The 19,618-nt window shown below is 36.4% G+C and overlaps 2 protein-coding genes across 4 annotated transcripts in view; one reads left to right on the forward strand and one right to left on the reverse strand.

Annotated features, from left to right (window-relative positions):
- Positions 1-11,916, reverse strand: part of LOC127972266 (ceramide kinase) — a 29,266-nt gene extending 17,350 nt beyond the window's left edge. Inside the window, exons 1-6 of the mRNA XM_052575657.1 lie at positions 11,586-11,916; positions 5,568-5,699; positions 5,269-5,391; positions 3,982-4,107; positions 3,172-3,238; positions 1,242-1,387 (exon numbers count right to left, since the gene is read on the reverse strand). Coding sequence (XP_052431617.1) covers positions 1,242-1,387; positions 3,172-3,238; positions 3,982-4,107; positions 5,269-5,391; positions 5,568-5,699; positions 11,586-11,736 — 745 coding nt within the window. The 5' untranslated portion in view covers positions 11,737-11,916. The remainder of the gene's footprint in view (positions 1-1,241; positions 1,388-3,171; positions 3,239-3,981; positions 4,108-5,268; positions 5,392-5,567; positions 5,700-11,585) is intronic.
- A 1,023-nt stretch (positions 11,917-12,939) lies between these two features.
- LOC127972257 (TBC1 domain family member 22A-like) overlaps positions 12,940-19,618 on the forward strand; it is a 129,940-nt gene continuing 123,261 nt past the window's right edge. For 2 of the 3 annotated variants that reach the window (XM_052575621.1, XM_052575641.1), the window contains exons 1-3: positions 13,019-13,248; positions 14,073-14,129; positions 16,728-17,155. In XM_052575621.1, coding sequence (XP_052431581.1) covers positions 13,187-13,248; positions 14,073-14,129; positions 16,728-17,155 — 547 coding nt within the window. In that variant the 5' untranslated portion in view covers positions 13,019-13,186. Of the gene's footprint in view, positions 13,249-14,072; positions 14,130-16,727; positions 17,156-19,618 lie in introns of all 3 variants that reach the window. The other variant, XM_052575630.1, reaches the window with a different exon arrangement.

The following is a 19,618-nucleotide window of genomic DNA, read 5'->3' on the forward strand; positions in this document are numbered from 1 at the left end:
TGTAAATAAATAAAGATTTTAGGTATTACGGTATTAAATTAAGGTATTTTTATTATAATTATTATTATTATGTTGAAACTAGCAAGGTAATAGCTTAGAACCTTTTTGTAAAAAACATTAAGTCAGCATCTAAAACATCTCGGCTAAAATGGTATTAGTACATTTTAACATGGTACTTTTTCAAATAAACGTGATATTATAAAATGTTAAAAAATTTTGGTCAGTGGTTTCATCTATTAGACATTGAAGTCTAAGATTTTTCTGGGATTCCCTTGTAGTTCAGATCAGTTGTCATCCAGACACAAGATAATGGACCATGAGCTGTTCGTAGAAACTGTCACTAGTCCTTGCGTGTCTGGACAACGTGAGATAAGACCATAAATAGATTTACACATGCTGATAATGTAACTGATAACTACCTGGACTCTTAAGGGTTTGACATTGTCAGGTTTATATGGCAAACAGTGATATCAGAAAACACGACTTGATAAGCCACAGTCATCAATTATCAATTGTTGGCAGAGCTCTTGTGAGCCCTTCACAAGAGCTTAGCCAGCAATTCTGTGCACGGTGCAGGACAGCAGTCTTTTTATTCTACTCATTTTACGTCATTTATTAATAACGTCTTTGCCCAAGTATTACTATTTTTTTCCTATTCTCTGTACTCTGTACTCTTTGTACTGTTTGTTCTGTGTGAATGACCCAATATAATTTGATCAAAAAATGGTATCATTGAAGGCAACGTAATGTTGCTTTCCATTATTTTGTGAGTGCACCTCTGATGCCTAAACATGCTCTTTAGGCAGCTCACTAGGTTTTGGTAGAGAGCTATACATCTCCCACGGTTCTCCTTTATTATGCAGCCGTACCCATGCACAAGTGTAAAACTTCCAATGACTAGGAAATATCTCAAAACACAAATGCTTTAATGAAACCGTGGGTGACAGATGCCTACAGGAACACTGCCAAGGAAGTGACGTGCATAAAAAAGCAATGAAAGGCATTCTGAAGGACTGTCTTGGTTGTAGACTCTAATATTTGTTGACTGTAAGTGATTCCCAGTCCTGCAGCATCACCAACATTGCACATTTTGGATGCCTCCTTTATCTGATGCACCTGATTCAGCTCATCAGCTTGTTAATAAAGTGATGAACTGAATTGGGTGTGTGAAGAGGACATGTACCAAACATGTTGGGTACATGCTTGATTACCAGGATTGGGAAACAAAACTGTAGACCAACCTGCAGGAATGATGCCAATGCGAAGTCCACATGGCATAAGGGTCTCCTCCGTAGAGTTGTCGTCCACACCTGCTTCTTGCTGTGTACGGGAGACAAGGCCATGCATAATCTCGCTGAACATGCCATCTCCTCCAACACACACCACACTGCAGACAAAGACAGCACTAATCACTTCAATGCATATTTGTTTAAAACTAAATTTTCTGTATTAAATCGCCATATAAATACAATTATTCAAAAAACTGTGAAATGTTCTGCATAAATAAAATCGAAAAAGGTAATTGCCACCATTTTTGTAACAAAAATTTAGTAAAAATATTCATGTTATTCTCAGGTTAAGATGAAGATAGAACCTTCTCTGTGTGCCCCCACTGATTTCTTTGTGTGCTTGCTTTCATCACTTTTGTTTTTGTTTTTTTCACTGTTTTTTGTCATGCACTGGTTCGCTAAACTGAACAGCCTATCAGGGTGATCTTTTAACCGCCTGCCAAATACCAGTTCAACAAAAAGTGCCCAACAGAGACAGTGCAGAACACACTGCAAAAGCTGATGGCCTGACTTTGACCAATTGCTGACCATCTGCTTGGTGCATCACTACCTTAAGCAGTAGCAATAGCACTAAGATGAAAGCCTTGTTGCTTGTGAGAATAATAGATGTGCTACCTGTACCGATTAAAGGTGCCATAGAATGCATTGAAACAATATTTCTACATAGAAGGTATGTGGCTTAGGTAAGGGCAAAAAGACAGATTTACATGTCCATTTACAACCCTAGGATTTGTCCCTAGAATGAAATGGTCTTGTTATCACCTTATTTGGAAGGGTCATGAATACTACAGTTGAGCTCTGCTCTCATTGGCTGTTTCACAGCATGGCTCACACAGCAAACAGATCTCTACTGTCCGGCGTGGACGATGGAGAGATTAGGCATTCAACCTTACATGTTTGAACGAGTATCCGATGAAGATACAGATTTTGAGAGATACTGCAAGAGTGTTTAACATCTGTGGTATGAGCATGATCGCTGTGAGATGCTGGTGAAGACAAGGCTTGAGAGAGAGTTGTGAGTGAGGGCATGGATGCAGCCTCTGTGTTGCTGCCATATCCAGCTGTTATAAGCATTTTTTTTGACTCGTCTTTCCACTTTTTTTGACACACACACACACACACACACACACACACACACACACACACACACACACATACACATATATATATATATAAGAAGTTAATAATACAAAAGACGTTCCATCTTTATCTTATCTTAATTGCACAAGATTCGAAACAATTTTAGTGTATTTTTATTCATTTTTAATAGCAATATCTGGCAACACTGCATCTATGATTTGGCTGGCCTAGAAGATGGGCTGGTATACGTTATGCAAATGTTGGGGGTGTAAACATTAACAATCCTGACTGTAATGTCGGTGTTATGTTGGGATTCACCTCTTTTTCAGTAGTCTTTTGCATGCACTAGTTTTACATCAAGGAGGAAACAATGGTGTTTGAGGTATTTTCTATGTATAAAACTCTTATTATTAAACTATGCGAAGTTAAAGACAGTTTTCCATTCTAGGGCACTTTTAAGTTCCACAATTTTATAAACTTTTATGTGTGAAAGTGGCTTGTGACACAGAAATGCATGTTAAAAGGTAAAGGGAAAAAATCCAGACCCAGCACTCAGAGTTGTTGTGTGAATCCCGCCTCTAGCCCAGCTTTGAAGCAGCATCCATGTTGCTGTCACCAAAAGCCACTTTTTTTGCAGTCGTCATTTCCCAAGCTGCTCGCCGTCACCTGCCGCAGTGCCAGGCTGATGTGCATTGATGTGCAAATGCTAATCTGAGTTTTGCTGCAGAGGACGCATTCCTCACTGGGCAAATTAAGAGTCGCCGCACAGTGACCGTAATCTCCCAACAGGACACCCACTCACCCATCATACTTCTTCAGATCAGCCTCCATCTTGAGGTGGTCCCTGGCATGATTTGCACGCTCGGTAACTATAGAAACAAGAGTGAAAAAGCCATTGTTAATGGTGACAGTGACAGTGAGGCTGAGCAGAGAGGAGAGAAAGATCATTATGTTCATCTGGCAATTAAATTGCATTTTTCTGCTGGCTTGATAGAGACCATCAATCAGCCACATCAAATGATGAAGCTGAAGTTGGGGTGAAAAACAATCTCCAGTACATTTAATTACCGGTTCTTTACCATCACTACTGATGCAAAGCTGTAACTCGGAGGGATGTGCTGAAAATGAATGGGGCCTAGGACTGACCCCTGTGGATCACATTGATGATATATGCCAAAGGTGATGAATGGAGCTTATTAAACCGTTGGCAGAACATCTTGTTTGGCTCCTCTAATGATTTGGTTTGAATGGTATTTGTCCAGCCAGACATGTGCTTTACCATTTACAAAATGTGTGCATGGTTGTAAAAGGAAGACCCTCAAGCAACTGCTGAGTAAGCCTGCAAACCTCAGCTCTAACAGCTAATGTTCACACCGACCCAGGGTCTTCCTTCCTCAAACTTAATAAATAATGGATGTCTTTGCATTTCTATGTTTATCGACTATCACAGTTTGCATTATGACCAGCTCCGTTAATAGATGGCATTGTAAATAAAATCATATTCGTGGGATGTGTTGGCAGGTGGGGCCATTTGCCAATGGAGATCTATTTGCAAAGCATAAAAGCTCATTTTTTATTTAAATGTTAATGCAGGCCGCTGACGTGCACTCACCAATCACATCGGTGGAAATGGAAGCCCGGGAAAAGATGGGGGACACTTTGTGATCGTAAATCTGCTTCCCACGTTGTTTTCCTCCATAGGGGTTGATGTACACTAGCAAATTCTTTGGTCGATTGGCTGCGAATGAGCAGTGGGCAGAGCATTAAAATGAGCTTTTGTTTGACAACAGTCAGCCTAGGCAGTCAAAACTGCTTCATTAAGTTTCTTTTGAAAAACTTCCTCTAATGTGACAATATAGAGAAAACCAACAATGTACTTATGCCTACACTAGAATCCAAACACCCCAAAACTTTCCATAGGATTGGTAAGAAATAATATTGGTTATTTCAAATGTAAAAAAAAAAAAAAAAATGTTCTAAACTGGTACAACTGTGTATAATTTGCCTGTCCGGACTTAAAGCAGATCAGAACATATTTGATATGTAGTATACAGCTGGATAAAGATTTTTAACCAGCTGAGATTCCTCTTTGGGCGGAGCTACCAAGCACAGATCAGAAACAAAGTGGCTAGCAGAAATACCAGCTAATTTGGCAGATTAAAACAAACATTAAAAGGGAAGAGAGGTTTTATCACGATATGCCAACCATGGATTAGGGTCCATTATTTATGTATACCATAATTATGTACTACCAAATGTGTGGTATGAATAGACGATAAGTTATTGAAAAACATGTTCACAGTAAATACACATAATGGACACTGAGCAACTATTCTGCAACTATTACTTTTTTCAAAATTATAAACAAGACCTGTTATTAACGGTTACTGAGGTAAACTGGTGTGAAATAAAACTGGTGTGGAAATCACTGACCAATCTTTAACAATAACTTATCTTTTTTTTGCTATGGTGTGAAGTGACGTGTGGCCAAGTGACATGTGGCCAAGTATGGTGACCCATACTCGGAATTTGAGCTCTTCATTTAACCCATCCAAGTGCACAAACACAGTATTGAATACACACACACCATGAACACACACCCGGAGCAGTGGGCAGCCATATTGCCGCGGTGCCCACGGAGAATTTGGGGGTTCAGTGCCTTGCTCAGGGGTCTCATCTCAGTCTGGTTATTCACTCTTACCAACAACAATTCCTGCTGGACCTACAACTCGAACCCGCAAACTACGGACTCTCTAATCATTGGGTCACAGTTGCCCCAAACACCCCCCCCCCACCCAAGCCCCTGCTATAGTTTATGTGTAGTTTATGTGTGTGTAATTTTACAATAGTAAACTTTTCAGATACAGAAAATAATAATAATAAACGGTTCAGGACGCACTCAACAATGCAAGTTGTTCCCTAATAGTTTGGACCCAGAGCAGACACGTGGAATGTACAGAGCAGTGAAAAGTCACATTGCTGCACCGCCAGCAGTGCTGCCTCATCCTCTCTATGTAGAACACTGCAAAAAAACAAATGAAAATGCAACATTATTCCAAAAACTAGGTAAACGGAGACCTGCATGATCAGTATTGTTCTGATAATACACTCACATCATATAGATAAAATAACAAGCTATGTATTCCCCCGTTATCAGTGGCCAGATAAGCAGATGATGGTCTGAATATGATGGTGTACCTGTGAAAGCATGCTGGTATGAGTCCGCTGGGCTCGGAGGAACCTTCTGCCATTTCCCAGTGTCTTTACAAGGAGAGTCATCTTCTTTTTCCTGAACTGCTATAATTTCACACACTGGGACACAATGAATACCTGTGTATAGAAGAGAGGTGGGTCAGATAACATGAGAAACATACCCCTAGTTGCTCCAGAGGCGTATATAGCAATTTTAGGTCGCTTTGGATAAAAGCGTCAGCTAAATAAAAAAAACGAATAACGTAATTTCTCTCAAATCATCTGCAGTGTTGGATTTTGTATTTATTTATTTTTTCCAATAATGCCTGAATTTGTAAATTATTATGTAAAATGCTTTTGACTTGGGGTTTGCAAAATGTGAGTTTTGGGATTTCCGGGAGAAGTCGACTGCTTCATTTTGTTTGCTGTGCAGTAAGACACTATGTAAATGTCAGTTTCCATCATCCCTGTCTCTGTGCTAGGGAAAATTTCTCTAAGCAAAACAGGTTTTTGCATTCTGACAGCTTGTGACCAAATGAGTCAATCTTGTGTTATGTAACATAATTTCCAGAAAACCCCTGGAGAGGAAGTCAATGAGGTTTAACCTCATTCAAAAGATCACAGAGTTATGTGGATTGGAATAAAGTACACCTTCAGAAGCTTTATTTGATACCCAGATAAACCTAAAGTAAGGATTTATCTTCATTAAAACTTCATTACACATTTATGAGACATAACAAGTATATTTCATTTGTATACCGCCTAATGAAACCATATGCCCAAATGTAGTCAAAAACTTAACAGCATAATAACATGGAAACAACAACCTGATAAAAGTTTCATGATACTTGTATTAGGGAGTTATTGTATAATGGATGAATACTGCATGAGGTAAAAAGCTGAGATGTAAAGATGAAGCAGCAGAGTTATAGAGTTCATAGGGGATTTTAGATGTATGTTGCATTTATTCTTAGTTTTCGTAGTTTAGCATCCACTAACAATATCTGACCAAATAATAATAATACTAACAACAACAATAATAATGAAACAGAGAATAAAAATAATGTTCACATAGCAATATTCTGTTGGTCAACACCGCAAATCTGTTTACTGTTGTTCTATGAATTTTCACAGAAATAATTTGACTTGAAATATTTGCGAAATCTGCATGCGTAAATCTTTTGCCATAATATAACATTCCTGAACGCTTGGATTCCTTTCGAAATGACTGGATTTTGCCTATGAAAATTCACAGAACAACAGTAAACATGACTGCACAATTAATTTTTTTATTTAAAAATTTTGGGCCAGAAAATTTTAAAACATTTTGTCAAGAAATAAATATTAAATAATTACACAAAGTAAAAAAAAAAAAATATATATGTATATATATAAAAAAATAAATATATTATATATTGGGTTAAATTAAATATATATATATATATATATACAACACCAAATGTTGTTTTGGGGTTATAAGACTTGTTTCACAAAAAGCAAAAAACTAAACACATTCTTTTGATCCAGTTATTTACAGTCCATTCACCTCCTTTCACTTATTTCAGCTCAAATTATCCCACAATCACCCTGTATGCTATTATTACAAACAAAAACAAACAAAAACAAAAAACCATATTGCACACACACAACCAATTACATAAAATGTTCCGATTGCTCTCATTTATGTGTTAAGTAACAACATTAAAAAGAGACAGTAAACCTAATGGATACAGGAAATAGCACTCAACAATAGTTGACATTCCAGGGGTCCTGGACCATAATTTCTCTCTCTCTCTGCCAAATACATATGTCCTTCCCAAAGATGGCTCAGTGTTGCAACAATCTGAGGCTGTATACTCTACGCACACTAACACGCATTGTAATCATTCTGATCGCAAGTTGTAATCATCACCTAACATCTTTATTAAGTCTACCTAATTAAATACATAACTAGCCATATAACCTGTGTTATCTTATAGCAGTATAGTCCCTTATGGACACTCATCTCTCATTCTGATCAATTAAATATTGTAGCATACCATTCAAAACATACAGTGATGCCTTAAATAGCATCTCATTCCTCTTCAAACGTATAATGTTACATAAAGCCGAAAGGCCACTGAGTATCAGATCTGAATAGAATTTGCCACATTAAGGTACGATTGTAATAGTTTGAGACTAACTTCAGTACACAAAACCAGCATACATGCAGAACTACAGGATTTCACAAACTGAGTTTAGTCACATATGGTTTGGTGTGTTGCCTTCAACATGTCCAAAACCTAAATGTTCTACCTACTGCATTATAGGCAGTTTAAAAAAATAAAAATAAATAAAACACTTTGTTTATATATTTATTTTTAGTCATTATTTTACATGACCTATTATTATTACCTAAATATTTAGTTACGGGTCTACTGACATATATAGCAGCCTTTTAAAAAAAAATTCAGTGAATACTAGCATTTTATTTATATTATTTGCATTTTCTATTTATTAGATAAACCAAAATACCAACATTTATTAAACCAAAATATACAATTTATGTTGCAAGAACATATGCAAGTATAGCTACGGTTTAGAACAACAATCCCAGTCCATATGTTGCATTTTCACACCTTTTTTATTTTTTTTACATCTGCATCTTGCAAATTACAGTTACACCATGTTTACACTATTGGTGTATTAAAAAAAAATTGTTTCCATTAAAATCAACAAATGCAGAGGATTATACTTTTTTTGTTTCAGATATTGTCAGATATTAAAAATCACACAGACAACCATGCTGTATTTATTTGGCTGTTTTATTCCGTGTCAGCACATGAAGCTATTTTAATGGCAAAGGTTTAAAAAATAAACAAATAAGTATGTTTGTTTCTGATAAACAATTTGCATAGAGAAAGATTATTAAATTAAAACCACAGTATAAATAGTACAAATACTGACGGACATATTTCAACCATTTCCCAGAACTTCATGTGACTACATGTGACAAAAACAAAAAAACTAAAAAAGTGAAGGGATTTCCCCTTTAACCAATGTGCAAGTCATACCTCCCAGGCATGCTTGGTATTAATATGGCAATAAGGCACATTTGAGATTGCAGTTGTATTTAGGCCTACCACATTCATGACATCACTTGAACAACAAATTAAAGCTTGAGGGTTGCACTAGGCTAAAGGAAACCTCACATTTATCTCAGCTGTTTGAAAGAACTATCCCAGTCTATATGCTGTACATTACCTATGGATCCTGACGCGGATCATGTTGCAGGACATTACTCATGTGAGTCACATAAAATTGTAAACAGCACTGCAAACACTGAGAAATATACTGACAAACAAAACAAAACCATTTGGGTACTGATGACAATAGAATATTTAGGATAAGAATTTTCTTGAGCTCTTGTAATTGAGCAATGACAGGGCGTCTTGAATTACCTTGAGCAGGGTGGAAACTTCATTTCATGTGTGTCATGGCCCTGAGGAAAATATCCATCAAGACCGGCTTTGTGTAATGGATCTTAGTATTGGAGGTCACCCAGTTCTCAACTTTTCTCCTCAGCTGTGTAATGCATCCACCGCATGGGCAAAGATCTGGCTCCGGTGAACCAAAACCTTGATTCGTTTGGGATTAAATATTTACTCTTTTTAGTCTATTCCAGTTTCAGTCAACTAAAAGTCTGAGCATTTTAGTCTTATTTTAGTCAGAACTATCCATGACTATTTTCGTTTAGTTGTAGTCGACGGAAACTGATGACATTTAGTCTAGTTTTAGTCAATGAAAGTTGTATTTTAGTCTCTTTTTAGTAATGCTTTTCTATTTAACCCAGTATGTATAGTATAAGTTACATAGTAGTATAGACAAAACCAAAATTTTCTTTTAGCCAAACTCACTTCAAACAAGGTTTATTAGAGCCTGTCCTCCAACAAAAAACGACCATATAGGTCGTTTGTGCAAGCATTTATTACGACCTATATTTACGTTTTAAAGTTAAGCGCCCTCTAGCGGGCGTAAAAATAACGACAGTATCGCGTTGCGTCTGTCGTCATGAATTGACGTATAACGTCATTACCAATCAAAACGCACGTTTATTTGAATGCAATGTGTGGGCGTTTTACACCGATCTCACAGTATTTCCTACATATTTTACTACTGTAGGTGGCTTATTCATTCAAATGACCACACCTAACCCCACCCCTAAACCTAACCCTCACAGAAATCATGCTAAACTATGATTTATTGAGCACATACATTTTCGTGCACGTCCGTTCCCTGGGATCGAACCCAAGATAGCATGAAATCAAGGTATAACGCAATAATCTACTAACTGAGCTACACCTCTTTTGCCGATAGGGGCGCAATTGTAGTATACGCTCTGATGGGTTGTATTTCAGGGATTTGGACAAACGACCTATACAAGCGTATTGGTTGGAGGGCAGGTTGGTTTATTATATCATTGTTTTTAAGGAAAATATTCAATTGCATCATATGACCCCTTTAAGATGTTTAGCTGCTCTTTTACATAAAACTATTATTACTAGGATTATCAAACAAAACACCAGGTAGGTTCATCTGGCATTTATTTTAAATGCAAGGTTGTGATTTTTGTGGAACCTTTATTCTTCTATTAGCAATATTTAATTGAAGTATATTGGAAACGTACTGTTTTAGCTGTGATAATAGGCATTGTTAGTTTTGGAGATGGTTGTAGCAAGTTAACCAAACTTAGGCTCAAAATATATAAGACAAGGATCCTAAACTTTAATATCATCAGCAAAACACATTGAAGAACAATAAAAACTCCAAATACTATCGAACTTTTCTCTCTATAAGAGCTGAAAGAGAACTGCAACACATCTTTCCCTTGTTAATAACATGGTTTGAAACGTTAACGGTCTAACATTTACAGATTAAAGCTGCATTCAAACCCACTGTCTGGAAAGTTGGAGTCCGCCTACACACAATGACCCGACCGTCATTTGTGGTCACTCTTTTCTTCTGAAAAGATCCCTGAGTATCTTGTGAACATCCATGCTTCATGATAAATGTGAGTGGTTTTCAGAAAACAAGGTTATGTCACACAAATAACAACCCAACCCAAGAAGTTAATGTATGACAGACATCTACAGATTCATTAACAAATCCCAACCAAAGACCCGGAGCAATGAGAAGAGAGGAAAGGACTGCACAGTGTGTGTGTGTGTGTGTGTGTGTGTGTGTGTGTGCTGCAGAAAGGTGGAAGACAATCCAATTCCTCTAGATTATGACTAACCTCTCTGACCTTCCAGCACAGTCTGAGAACACTTCACACACTCTTTATACACAAATTAACTGCTGCTTTAGGAGTAGAAAATGTATTCTGTAAAGAAACTCATCTTTCATCAACAATCTAGACAAGAAATGGTATATTTAACTTATTATCATGGCTTTCATTCTACCTAGTGAACAGCATTTTAGCATCATATTTGCATGTTTAGGCCTCATAGACAAGTTCCGTGTAAGGCACCATTCAAGTCTGCACAGAACTCACTCAGTCAGGAGTCAGCAGCATTTCTGGAACGTGTGCTTACAACAAGAACACAATTTTGGGGTGCCATAGATGGATTCTGAGCCAGCAGAGTTTATAGCATTATAACCATGCTTTAGTGGTGTTTTGAACATCATAGACCTTTATTTCTGAATGCATAATGTGCACCATTCAACACAGCACTTCTAAACATTATTTTATGCATTTTTACTCATTATAGATACATACTGAGAAGTTTTTTTTTTTGCGGGAGCGTTAAGACGCGTTTTGGCCATCAAAGACGTCATTAGTGACTTGGGGGTCATCATAGGTAGGTGGTCAAAAATGCTGCGTTATGCGATTCTCTGTACGTACTGACGTACTGTACATATGATGTGGTAGGCAGCTCAGTCAGTTTTGTGACACGCACTAGAACAAACAACAGCAGCAGCAGCGCACCGGTGTTGTACATGTTATAGTGTTGTTATTATTATTGTATTAGATATGTAACTCACCCGCTTTGACAGCTCCATATATGGCGCGTCCGGTGTGTTTTTTGGTGATCTCTGTGTCTTTCCACGCAAGAGCCGTGCGGTTTAATGTGACCTCAAACAGTCTACGCTGAACACACAGCTCGGAGCACAACAGACGCGACTGCTTCTCCATTTCTGCTCTTAACAACAAACACACACGTGTTATCTCACTTTCATCTTCAAAACGGGTTTATACTATACCGCCGCGCCGCTTCGAATTATTGAAAACAATCCTAGAGTCGCTGCTATGTTGCTCGTTTTCTCCTAAAGCAGTTTCGCTACATAGCGGTTTTCTTTCGTTCCTGATAAGATGGGAGGAGCCTGAGAGAAATGCGTCACACATAATCCTATTGTAGGAGGAGCGATATGAATGATTGGAATACTTTGTTTGTTTGTTTTTATTTATTGTGGCACTGATAGTTAATTAAGGGGTCAGCACCGATTTATTTATAAAGTTATATTATATATGACATATGCCACTCATGCCATATGTAAATTAATATAAGTTAAAATTAAAATGTCTAGTACAGAGCAGTTTTGTTCTGTCAGATATTTAGCGTATTGAACTTTTATACTGTACATCTTGCATATAATATAATATAATATAATATAATATAATATAATATAATATAATATAATATGTTCTTCTTATTAGCTATAGTACCACGGTCGACTCCTTTAAGAGCAAGCAGTATTACTTCAGTAAATTAATTGATACGAAGAAGCAAAGCTGAAGTTTTTCTTCTCAGTTCTCCAAAGTAGTTGTTTAGGAGGTTTTCACTGTCATATTCATTTTATGGAAATCAAGTGATCCATGCGTCGGGCTTTATTGCCACATATATTTCCAATTGTATCTTTCAACTAAATGTCATTACATGAAAAAAAAAAAAAGGGATTATTTATTTATTTATTTTAGATGTGTAACCGGTTTTTTGTACGCTTGTTAAGCCATTTCAACAGTATTTTGAAAATATATACTACTTTTGTTATTGGAAACTTTTATCATTCACATGATTTGTTGTTTTGTTACATGCAGCTATTGTTTATTTAAGTTATATCCTTCATATTATAAAATCGCGTTTATGTTTCTTGTTTATTATTGAGAACGATTAATATATGCATATTACAGAAAAGAAGAACAATGTTATCTTTAAATAAACTGAAATGACTTGTTCATCCTCTGAAATGACTTCCATTTTTCATTTTTTAATGATCTTTCAATAAATCCTCCACGAAAAAGCCATGCCATTCTCATATTTTGTTAGTAGTTTTTTTTATTTTATTAAAATAAAATTTTATATTTAGAAATTAAACGTTCCTTTACAAACAATCAAACAGGCCTGTGAGGGAACTGAAGAAGGCGAGTAGAAATTTCCACTTGTGATTGGCTGTTCGGCAGTCACTCATGAGACACCTTAACCAATCACAGCTTCGCTTATGAGCGGTGGGCGGTACCAACATGGCGGCTCTCTGAGTTTGCGAAGAGAAACTGAGGTGTAAATAAGCTCTTCGTGTACATTTTGCACAACTTATCAGCACATTTCTGTAAATTAATTAATGAGCGAGTACTCCGAAGCCAAAATATGTCAGGTGACGGCAACAAAAAACAGTTCTGGAAGAGAAACACAGCCAAGGTTCCTGGAAAGTGAGTGACGTGTTCATGCTAATGTTTATGTGTTAGCTCTATGTGTGTGTGTGTATTTATGTTTTTATTTATAAATGCATTTAATTCAACAATGACTTTTAACGCCAGATCTCACCGGAGGAGCTCCAAATATTCAGAAAAACACGTGTCACTGAAATCTAATATTCTTTAGGCTGTTTTTAACTGCATTTTAATGTAATGTGTGCTAGCTGTACAGCTCCATGTATGGAGTCATGTATGAAGTTTATATCACCACGATTATATTCTTTTAACAGTGGCATCTCCCGTTTGATTAATGTGTATGTGGTGATAATATATGTTTTATTGTTCAAAGCTTTGTGCTAATAGATTAGTTTATAAAGTCATGTGTTAGCCTGTTAGCTGCTACTCGGCCCATCTTTGACAGCTCATACAGACAAGTACAGATTGGTACAATGACGGTAACACTACGTTAGTGGTAGTATTTTGTGATATGCCATGATACTGGATGGTTATTGTATTCACATATCATGCTTTTTACCTGGTACTTACATTTATTTATTCATAAAATACCACAATAGTAGTACTATGGTGCGTTTTAAGTAGTGATGGCAACACAATTGACTTAATAGCCTAATTAAAGTTGTTTATATAACGTGTTAACAAATTAAATATATTAAAAACTCTTTATTGTGAAGCCTTGTTGGGTTTTGTAGTTTTGCTTCATTACTTCTTGACTTGTCAAACCAGTTTTCACTTCATTGAAATAATGATGGGGTGTTGACAATAAAGATCCTTAATACAATTTTCTAAATATCCATCTTAACACTTTTTCTTATTCACAGTATTCAGCATGTATATGGAGCCCAACATCCCCCATTTGACCCTTTGCTACATGCCAAGTAAGTGCAGTTACGTATTTTGGTGGATGACGTTTGTATTTATTTATTTCATTTTATTTTTTATGTTTGAATGTCTGGATGGTTTGTTTTGAACTGTATTCTGTTGTTTTGCAGGCACTGCATTCTCCAAAATAGAAACTGTAATTTTAATTTGTTTGCAATAGTTTATACAGTGTGTACAATGGATTTTATCATGGTTAGTGTTTCTGAAAGGAACACGTTCAAAGATAGAAGAAGATATGTGTGTGTGTGCTTTTGCTTTCAAGTCGGTTTTGTTTGCAACACATTTTACTTCCTTTATTTCGTTGTGATAAAGAAAATCCAACAACAGCATTGTTTATATATAAAGAGGATTCTGTTGCATTTTCTGTTTCACTTTTAAAATATATGGAATTAAGAAAGTAAAATGGGTTTGCATGCACGTTTAATAAAAAAAAAAGTAGAGAATGACATGGCTTTTTCGTGGAGGATTGATTGAATGATCATGAAAAAAATGAAAGTCATTTCAGAGGATGGACAAGTCATTTCAGTTTATTTAAAGATAACTTTGTTCTTCTTTTCGACAATATGCATAGATTAATCATTCTCAATAAAAAACAAACAAATGTGTTTGTATAATATGAATAGGGTTGTCTTTGATGTTGAATTTGCATAATCATAAAATGAAAATGTAGTGATCATACTTATCAGTTCACACTTGTTGCTGTTTTCTTTGTGACAGCCACAGATGTTGCTACGATGAATCAGCAAACCCTGCCCATTGAAGTGCCACATGAAACAGCATGCCTGAACTAGACCAAAAGCAGCCGCCTCTGTAGTTTTTGGAATGAGACACTTAAGAGGCTTCCTGTTAGAGGGAATCTGATTTTTATGTTAGCTGGCTATAATGTGAATACAACATCAAATTGAGCAGAGTGCATTAAGCATTGTATCTAATTTCCTTTCAAATTTAAAATGAACCCATTTAATGTAAGTTAAAAATACAGGCAATGCTTCCTCTTTATTTTATGAATGAATTTAATCAAAAAAAGAAAAAATAATTTATATGATAAAAACACCTTTTTTTAAACTTACTCTATTAGTTGTACTTTTTAAATAATAAAACGCTCCCTTTTTCTTGATTTCCTTCGCTTTAAAATAGCTTGTAAAAGTGGCGTGTGCATTTTACTTTCACTTTTAATAGCGTCAATTCAAAGTAAAGCAATTGTTCGTATTTAGTTCGTTAGAATTTTCCCTAATATCCTCGCTTTCCTTCACTTTTAAAGTGTCGTCGAATTAGCTGCAATTTGGACAATATGCAACAATAAAATACAACGTCAAATGCACTTTAGCCTATTTATAAAACATGGAACTTTAATTAACAAAGCAAATAAAAATACACCATGCTATAAGGCAAGCTATTCCTAATATAAAATAACAAATAACTTACATTAAGTTTAAATAGGTATACAAAACTGGAAATAGGCTAAGCAAACGTATAATATATAACCAAATAAATAAGAAATGTAGAAAGTTTATTAGCAAAATGAGTAAGAAAGCTTGGAGGCACTACGTGTCTTGATGTCAAATAAATAAATAAAAAAAATTACACAAAGTTTAAATAAATTAAAAATCAGTAAACCATGTGGAACCAATTAAATAAGAAATTAATATATATAAAAAAAAAACTTCCAAAACCACCTCGGCAAAAGTCAACAGGCTTTTCAAAATCCAAAATATTGCCAAACAGGTGCTTTTGCATATCTTTTTGAAAATAAATCATCCGCCATTGTCTGTCTCACCTCCCTCTCCTCACTGGATAAATGAAATCTGATCTGTGGTGCAACATTTTTTGTTATTAGCCGTTTCAACACGTTCATGTTTTACCCAGTAAAAAGGACAGCTTTTTTCGAATTTCAACCCATATGTGAAGTATTGGGACAGCTGACTCACAGGTCTTTCTAAGTGATCCTGTTTCATTAATTGTTCAGATACTAAAAGCAGGGAATGGGCTGTATCAGTTCTAGCCATTGATTCGGCATTGTAATAGTTCTATATTGCTGAACACACTTTAGGCCTCAACACTTGACCAACTAACCTCAAGAACGGTGACAATCAACGAATGTAAAATGATGAGCTCTTTACATCACAACACTACAGATAGCTAACAATAATGATAAAAACAAGTCATCAAACAGCAGAAAAAATTCTAATAAATAAATGATGTAGTTACTGTTTTTTAACATTTTTTATGCTGCAGTGCATGCTGGGAAAGTCTTAAAATTTCAGAAATATGAAATTCGTTTAGACTACCGTTTTTGACTTGTTGGGACAATATTTCAGGCAATTATGTTAGTCTGACATGGGTTTTTATGTAGTTTAAAGAAAATAGATTTTTTTTTTACTCATAAGCTTGAGTTCCATAAACTTGTAAATAGTTTTTTTCACTGAAAAAAAAAAAACTTTTTGTAAGTGAACAGTGACTTGGAGTCTAACAATGACAGTCAGAGAAGCCAGTAAAATGTCCCTGTCCTTTGTGATTTGACCACATCTAGGGATATAATTTTTCTGTGCGAGTTTGATTCATATACAAACAAAAGTCTACATTTTCTGTTGCAGTCTGATGAAAGCTGGAAACAAGCCTCTGTCTACCACTACGCCGGGAAAACCAAAGAAAGCCACCACCTTCCAAGAGTTTGAGAGCATCACCAGTGATGCCTGGGATGTGGGAGACGATGATGATGAGCTTCTCGCTATGGCAGCCCAAAATCTCAACATTGAGGTCGTTATGGAGACAGCCAATAAGGTGATTGAAAACCACAGCAAGCTACAGGAAAGAAGACAGCAGCAGATGGACAAGATGACTGAGCCTGAGGAAAAAGACAGAGAGGAAGCACAGGAGGAAGAGGAAGAGCCAGATGAAGAGGACGAGAGAGAGGAAGGGGCCGAGATGACAACAGATCTTTCATTCAGTTTAGAGACTCTTCACCTAAGTGACAACCGGATGGTGAAGTCACACAGTGAAGCTCCCGTCGGCTCGCCTAAAGGTCAGTCAAACATCAGAATGACTGCATTTCCAATCTATGTTTAGTCTAGTTTATTGTTTGACTTTAGTGAAGCTTAAACAAATCTGAAAATAATCTTTGTTGTGTTAATACGTGTTGTGTTTATAAAGAAAGAAAGACATTTTTTTTTAAAATAAAATATCAATATATAAGGTGAAAAGAATAGTTGAAAAAAAGTTGTACTAAAATTACTAAAGCTAAAAAAAAAAAAGCTCTAAATAAAAGATTAGTAGAAATAAATACCGGTAATTCTAAATAATAAGTCGCATCAGTCCAAAAATACGTCATGATGAGGAAAAAAACATATATAAGTCGCACCGGACTATAAGTCGCATTTATTTAGAACCAAGAGAAAACATTACCGTCTCCAGCCATGAGAGGGCGCTCTATGTCTTCAGTGTAGACTACAGGAGCACTGAGCAGCATAGAGCGCCCTCTCTCGGCTGTAGACGGTAATGTTTTCTCTTGGTTCATTTCTCTTGGTTCATGTCAAATTAATTTTTATAAATAAGTCACACCTGACTATAAGTCGCAGGACCAGCCAAACTATGAAAAAAAGTGCGACTTATAGTCCGGAAAATACGGTAATAATAAAACATGATACAATTTACTGAAGTATAATACAAGATTACTAAAACTTTAGATAAACTGAATGGACAGCATTATATTTAATCATGTCAGGATTGGAGTTTGACCGATGTTTTTATTAGGGTATATAAATGTTGAATAAACTTTTAATAATCTATAAGCATTTCACAGGTTTCTACTTACACCAATACAATGTACTGTCAGTACACCATAGTTATACAAATGAACAATATTTATCCATTTATTTTCATTCAGTGTGGTGGAAACTGATAGACAAATTTTAAGTGAAAGTGAAAGTGGTGACATTTGCCAAGTACTGTAGCCCATACTCAGAATTGGTGCTCTACATTTAACCTGTCCAAGTGCACACACACACAAGTGAGAAGTGAACACACTGTGAACACACACCCGGAGCAGTGGGCTGCTATAGATCCAGCGCCCGGGGTGCCTTCCTCAAGGGCACTTCAGCACCGAGACTCGAACCGGCGACCTTCTGGTAACTAGTCCGGCTCTCTAACCATTGGGCCACAGCTGCCCCTCAAAGATCTAATGTATTTGTTTTCCTGAGCAAGTGGACAACAGTATCACAGCCTTCATCTTTCAATTGAAATGGCTAATAATTTATAATTTGCTGTTAGCCCCCTAAGCATCATAAATTCTTGAAACTAAGCATAGCCCCTTTCACACTGCGATTCCTGAAAATACACTGGTAATGTGTTCCGCCAGTTGTTCCCGGGTGCTAGATTTTGCACTTTCACACTGCCAGTGATTACCCGGAATATGTGCATGCGTTCACACACAACCCGTAAAGGTCCCGCAAAGACCATGACATCAAGATGTGACGTGTAATGCACGAGTCGAGAGCGCTAGGCACGTTAACTTTCTCTTAAGCTACCGAACTATCTCAGCTTCAGCGCAGAAAGTGAGGAACTAACTAATCTCTGCTTCATTACACATACGTTTGCACACACATTTTTCCGTCATGAAAGTTGAGCTGCCTTTAAAACACCCAGTAAAAAAGTCGCGTGTTAACGTGCGTCGTCACTACGACACACCTTTAATGCCATTAGATCTGGCTTTTGTTTACACAGAGCTCGTTCCAGGACTGAACCCAGCAATGTTTCTAGGTCCCCAACCTGGGTTCAATCCCAGAATCAATTCCCAGACGTTTTTGCATTCACACAGAAGGTGACCTGGCGATTTTCCGTGTCCATCGTGCATTGTGAAAGGGGCTCATGTTAGCTCAGAATGTTTCTTCAGAAGAAACCGGATTCAGAAAAAACAAAAACAGAGTTATTAGCAAAATGTAAATTTGCTTATTACATTTACATGTTAATTTGCATAAAAAAGGAGTACACACTCATTTTCACACGATGTTATGATTGTTCCATTTTTGTAATGGTAGGCCATTCGGATCGGCTGTCGTTTTAGATTTGGCTATTTTCTTCAGCAGATATTGGCCAATGGACAATGCTTATATTAATTATCTAATGTTTTCATTACACTTGACAAATCAGAATTATTTTCATAAATTTTTTATGTTTTTGTTGTTCGACCACTCTACGTAGCTGCTGTGTGCAAAATTTGTTGAAAATCGAACAAATGACCTTGGAGGAGTTCGAAAAGGAGTTCTAACAACTAAACAACAACAACAAACACCCAGAGCACCTCAGTAACTTTGTATCACCCCTGACAATCACCCACAAGATGCCTGGGATTATTTTGTAAAGACTAAAAATGCAAACTGAAACCAAAAAGTTAAATACTTTTTTTTTTTTGTTGCCAATTTTATTTGACTACATTAATCGGCATCTATGAAAGATGAACTAATTTTGCTCAAGGCTGAGAGTTTGGATT

Source organism: Carassius gibelio, chromosome A4, assembly GCF_023724105.1.
Source record: "Carassius gibelio isolate Cgi1373 ecotype wild population from Czech Republic chromosome A4, carGib1.2-hapl.c, whole genome shotgun sequence".
In the NCBI taxonomy this organism is placed as follows: domain Eukaryota; kingdom Metazoa; phylum Chordata; class Actinopteri; order Cypriniformes; family Cyprinidae; genus Carassius; species Carassius gibelio.